This window comes from Dermacentor albipictus, chromosome 1 (assembly GCF_038994185.2).
Source record: "Dermacentor albipictus isolate Rhodes 1998 colony chromosome 1, USDA_Dalb.pri_finalv2, whole genome shotgun sequence".
Lineage (NCBI taxonomy): Eukaryota > Metazoa > Arthropoda > Arachnida > Ixodida > Ixodidae > Dermacentor > Dermacentor albipictus.
In genome coordinates this window covers 325,033,325-325,039,431 of record NC_091821.1, presented here as the reverse complement: position 1 = coordinate 325,039,431, position 6,107 = coordinate 325,033,325, and the positions used below count along the sequence as shown (strand labels likewise).

The window sequence follows — 6,107 nt, the reverse complement described above, 5'->3', positions numbered from 1 at the left end:
TGTACACTCTTGGGCAAAGTTACACACTTTGGGGTGTATCTCTGCCACACAACAATAATCGTCATCTGCCTTGATGCGTTTCCTTTAACGCTGCGAGCCCGGTACATTCCAGTAACGAACGGCACGCGCGTTATCAGCATGATAGCACTGCCGACAGGTAATGCTATCACTTTGCCTACACTCTTAGAAAAATTTACACCTTTGGGGTTTATCTTGTCCCACAACGATAATCGTCATCTCTCTTGCCTGCGCTTCCTTTCTTTGACGATGCGAGCCCGGTACTTCCCAGTCACGAACGGCATTTATCAGTGTGACGCAGCATTCTCGACAGGAAAGTAGCTAGCGCCGGGTTTTCAAGACAGGAAACGCAAGCAAGGCAGATGACGATTATCGTTGTGGGACAAATATACACCCCAAAGGGTGTAACCGTTTTAAGAGTGTAAGTGCGCAAGGCAGATGACGATTGTTGTGTGGCAGAGGTACACCTCAAAAAGTGTAACATGGCAAGAGTCACTCTCAAAACAGTTGCACCCTTTGGGGTGTATATTTGCCACGCAACGATCATCATCTGTCTTGTCCGGATTTCCTTTCTTTAAAGCGGCGAGCGCGGTATTTGTCCCGCAACAATAATCGTCATCTGCCTTGCTTGCGTTTCCTTTCTTGAAAACCCGGCGCTCGCTACTTTCCTGTCGAGAATGCTGCGTCACACTGATAACGCGCATGTCATTCGTGACTGGGAAGTACCGGGCTCGCAGCGTTAAAGAAAGGAAACGCAGGCAAGACAGATGATGATTATTGTTGTGGGACAAATATACACCCCAAAGGGTGCAACTGTTTTTAGAGTGCGAGTGCAGCAAAGCGAAATGACCGAAACCGAAATCGGCCGTGTAAGTAGTTGAAGCTTTAGCTCTCTATGCTTTAGCCAATGCCTAAGCCACTCAGCCATTCTGGTCGCGCACGTTGGCGGTGTTTGCTGTTCCTGCATGCCAGGCGCTAAATTGCCTAATCCGTGGTCCGTTCTGTCGTCGGTCGTAAGTTGAATAATGGCTAAGAGTTTGCGGAGTAAGTGGAAACGCAAAATGCGTGCAAAAAAACGGGAGCGTTACTCCGTGAAAGAACTGGCCAAGCTGAAGGAGATGTTGGCGGCTGCTGCTACTTCCAAGAGCGACGTTGACATGTCTGATACGGGCATCATCGTAGATGGCAAGCAAGTCGCCGACCGTGCCGTCGAGTCCAGCGAGCCATCGGGCACTCAAGGTGTGTCCGCATTCTGTGACTGTGATATTGAATCTTCGCGTGTAGAACTATTACTTCAGATAAATAAGTGGTGTAATAAAGCGATCCAGTGCCACAGCATGTGCGCAGAAGGTGCTGAAGAAAACGAGCCACGCTTTCGCATTTGTTAATTACACGTGCGGCATTAAGGTAGCACCTCAGTTTGTACGAATCGATACAAGGGCAGTGGTAAAATCCCAATGTCGGAATGCGAAAAAGAAATCGAGCGCAGAACCGTGGTTGCGAGCAATAATTCCCCCCTGTAGTTCGACGTTGTGGCAGTAGTAGACGTGGTGTCAAGAAATTAGCAAAGAAGGCAAAGAAAAACCTTAACAAGCAATTGGTGTGGACCAGCTACGATGATACACACAAATTAGTGGAGACACAAAAAGCGCGAGGACTTCTCGAAAAAATGTAATTTCTGTGTACCTATTCGTGGTTTTTCCGTCGCATTAGTCTTGCTAATCAATGGCCTCCAACCCAGGCACACGCTATAATCATGTGTAGTATTAGTCCAAAGTTCATTTATTCCAGACATCAAGTGCCTTAGCTTTGTCATTTTCCAGTGAAGCATGTAGGTGTGCGTGTGTGTTTCTGTTGCTTCCTTCCCCATTATTGGACTGTGACAATTATTTCTCTCCCTTCTTATATCTTGCGAGCATCAGTGGCCCATTTCAAACCACGTACACTTACTCCCTGTCAGAAAATTTTCCGGGCCAGAACACTCGCAGTGAGCGTTGTGATGGTAGTGTTCTTGTTGGTGCTTGTCTGGGTTCACAATGCTGTGACTTACGTTTTAACTCTAACAATGTTAATAGAAGATTTAGAGCATGCCACAGCTTTGCCCTTGCTCAAATTTCGCAACAAAACAGAATCTATGACTGCACTTTGACTGAAAAAAAAAATCATCAAAAGCACATTTTACTATTGCAGAAGTGAACTGCTGAAGAGAAGTGGACTGCTTTTTATGTCTCTCGTATAATCCAGACGAATCAGGCAAACAACAATGCCAACACTGTTATACCGAATACCTAGTGCAGTAATAATGAAGGACAGTGTCATGTTCGTGGCAAGGCAACCACGCTGACAGAATGGAATTGTTTATTTCATGATTGTGCGAACAGAAGTGATCCTGGTTTTTTTGCGCTAAGTGCTTTATTTGGAGTCACCTTATCTACGAGGGCATGGGTGACAGGGAAGGGTGTGAGAGCAACAGCGTGGCTACTATCGCCATCCTAGGGCGTGCTATGCAACATCCCTCCCTACTTATTTTGTTTGCAACGCTTGACTATGGAATGTGGCAGTCAGGGCATTTCCTGTTGCAAACTGGGTATTGACACTCAGGCAGTGCAAACTCCTGGGTAGCCTGGAGGGTTGGAACTCTTGCCTGACGAACAGGGGCTGGTTGACTGGAGGCTGTGGCTCAAGCTCTAGGAACAGTGCTAGATGCGCTGAAGTGTCATGTCCCAGTGGTACATGCACGATGTGGTTGCCGTGACGCACCCACTGAAACACACCTTGAGGAGTAATGACACTCAGTTTGTGTGAAACGGGACCCGTCTGCGCAAGCACAGTAGCAGAGAACCATTTCTCACCCAACCTTGTTCTGGCTCCAGGTGCTGAAGATCTTCAGGGGGCGTTATCCTAGGGTACGGTTGGCATCCTTGTTACCAGTTATGTCATGTTCATGCCAAGGCAACCACACTGACAGAATGGAATCGTTTATTCCATGATTGTCCGAACAGAAGTGAGCCCAGTGGCTTGTGCAAAGTGCTTTAGAGCCACCTTATCTACAAGGGTAAGGGCAACAGGGGAGAGTGTGAGAGCAAGAGCGTGGCTATCACCATGCTAGGGCATGCAATGGAACAGACAGATCCAATCAGGACAAGCACTGACTTTCAATTTAGGCCTCATCTTTATTTTTTTCAACTAAGCTGTCCCACAAGAAAGCGGAAACCAGAATGCACTATCATACACAGAGATGCCTACGTGCCCTGCAGAAGGGGCGTTGCTTACAAAATTCCACTCTCACGTGGAAGACAGTACATGGGTCAGACTGGCAAATGCTTGAATGTGCATCTGCAAGAGCATGACAATAATGTCGGCAACATTGCTGCTGATGGCCAGCTGGCTGCACACTGTAAAAAATTTGATGCGAAACTACCTTGCCATCCTCTTTTTGATCAGACTTGTGTGTCGCTATCACAACAGCGTGACTACAAAAATCATTGAAGTCACTGAGATTGCATGAGCAGGAGATGTATGCGTCAAAATGTCTTTTGTAACTTTGCAAAGAAAGAGCTTGACTTCTTGGCACAGTCAGCACGTGGCAGTTTACTGTCTTCTATGTCAGGTCTTTCCATTTGCAGATTCAGATGTATGTATATATACATACTCAGGATCTGCAATAAAACCTTAGTTCAAAGTCTGCTCTTGTCCTGTCTCAACCTGTCCTTTGTTCTTCCTGTGCTATGTATTCTGTATAACAATGAATTACAAACATGCTAAAACCTACTTTCTTCTGAAATGCTCTTGGGCAAGTTGGTTTGATGTAATGTGAACTTTGTAGCACAAATAATACACAGGTGAACACTAATAAGATAAAGAGATAAAGCATGTTGTCTTTTTCTTTGTCTGCTTCTTATTAGCACTAAAAAGTTCACAACAACGCAAGGTGCTTCTATTGAAAATTGTGGACTGACAAATAAAATCATGTTGCAAAATTTCATTGAGAATAAAGCATTGGTAACTACGAACTACTTAACTTATTAATGTTGTTATATTAAAGTGCATCACCAGATGGAGACTTCCATGCAGCTAGCTGTGCTTGTAATCATAAATTAAACCATTGTTAGTATGCGCTGTACCACCACATGGCACAGTTGACTCTCGTTACAACGGACCCTGATAATCCAACAAAAAACGTCGATTTTATCCGAAGTCCTTAATATCCGAGACGCCTTACTTCTGAAACTAACTTTCGTCGCGATGTCGAACAACATTGTTGTAGAGTGACCAACGTCCAAAGTAAAAAAAAAGAAGTAGCAGTTTTGCTCGAAAGGTGAAGCATCGATTGCGATAGCAAATTAAGCAAGATAAGCATGGCAGCAGCAGCGAGCGAATTGACCTTCATGCTGTCTCTTGCTTCAATGTGAACCAAACGTTGAAAGCACAGCAAGCATAGCACATACGAAGCTACCGGCACTGGGCGCTCTCTGTCCACATTGCAGGTTGCTTTGAAGGTGAGGCCCGCGCGGGTGTACACTTTGTCCACATTGTGCATCGCTTTCAAGACATGGCGCCTACGCGGCCGCACTGTTAACAGCAGGCACCGGAGTAGAACCCTCCCCCACTTCTTTATCTCGCCTCCCCCCCGTGCCTTGCGTGCAAAAGACAGTGTGCTTCCACCCCGCTTCCTTCCAACCCTCACACGCAAGATATTGAGCCGGGATCATCAGCTGACCCTCCCAAGTCAGTTGCCAGCCCGTGTCGACATGGCAAAAGTCCATTTTATGCGCCCGATTTTGACAAAAATTGTTGCTAATTTCGTCCGCTCTAGCTGATAGTCCGTTGTAGTGCTGTCCCTTAAAAGCAAACTTCGTTGCATTAATAAAATAGGTAGACCAATTTAAGGCTGAAATATGGCCCTTTATATCCGGAAGTCTGTTGTATGTGGGTCCGTTGTAACAAACATAGACTGTAGTATGTCAGTTGGCCCCAAGTATATTGGCTTGGAGTCTTTTGTCTTAGAGGTGTCACTCATGTACATAGCTGCAATAAATTGAATGAGACCTGTTTTTGTAGTAGCAATACTTGTTTTCTTCGTCATCGTCCATTATTATGCATGCACAACTGTACTTTTTCTGTTAGAAGTACTGCTTAAAGGGTCATGAGTTTCGAAGATTATTGCATGTGTGCATGCATATGTACAGTGCTCATCGAATGAAATGTGTAAGTTGAAGGCTAACAAATTTGCAGACTTTCATTTTCACCACCTGCAGTTCGAGTGACATCCGTCATTTTGGCTCACACTCTTAGATAAGGGTCTGCATCACCTTTAGTGATCAAATTTGTTGGGACATGACTTGGTAATCACAAATAATTGCACATATGGAGTGCTCTGCCTAAAGCTTCCCTGTCGCATTTAATTCTGTGAGCACTGTACGTGTATGTCTCTGTGTGTGCGCAGCTATTTCAATGCTTGCTTAATCTGGATGCTTTCTGCCGTAGCTGACGGGCAGGCCTCAACAGAAATGGATGTTGACAAGCCTGTGCGGAAATATGATCCCAAGACACTGAGAGATGAGCATGGCTCTTACCCTGTTTGGATGAGCCAAAGAGCGATCAGGAAGCTGAAAGCTCCGCAGGGACGAGGCAAGTCTCGAAAGTCAGCATCTCACAAGGGCGTCAAGAAAAACAAAAAGCGCAAGTCCTCACGGTAGACTTTTGTGCTAGCTCATCAAATATCTTGTTAATAGATCTTGTCTGGGAATAAAAACTAACCATCCACACTAACCGCTGTCAATTTTATTTTAATGCAAAGCTGAAGAATTGGTCATGCATGTTGAAATCCTCTAGTGACAGTGTTTACAAAGGATAAATAGGTCAGATACATTTTGTGTGCTAGTGAAAGCGATTGTGGACCCTATAGGAAATGTACCGTATTTACTCGATTCTAAGCACCCCCTTTTTTTCACGATCGCGATGCCCAAAGTGGGGGGGGGGGGGGTGCTTAGATTTGAAAAATTTAGAATGACCCCCCCCTCCCTCTTTTCGCTGCGACATCACTATGACCTCGGTGCGAGAAATGACATTTTATTTTGCAAACATTC

General features: G+C 45.3%; 1 protein-coding gene across 1 annotated transcript; it reads left to right on the top strand.

Moving 5' to 3' along the window:
• The first annotated feature begins 918 nt into the window (after positions 1–918).
• LOC135908820 (protein LLP homolog) lies at positions 919–5,790 on the top strand. Its single transcript, XM_065440656.1, has 2 exons — positions 919–1,257; positions 5,506–5,790. Exons 1-2 carry the CDS (start codon positions 1,044–1,046, stop codon positions 5,715–5,717), a joined length of 426 nt encoding a protein of 141 aa, XP_065296728.1. The 5' UTR covers positions 919–1,043; the 3' UTR covers positions 5,718–5,790.
• The last annotated feature ends 317 nt before the right edge of the window (positions 5,791–6,107 follow it).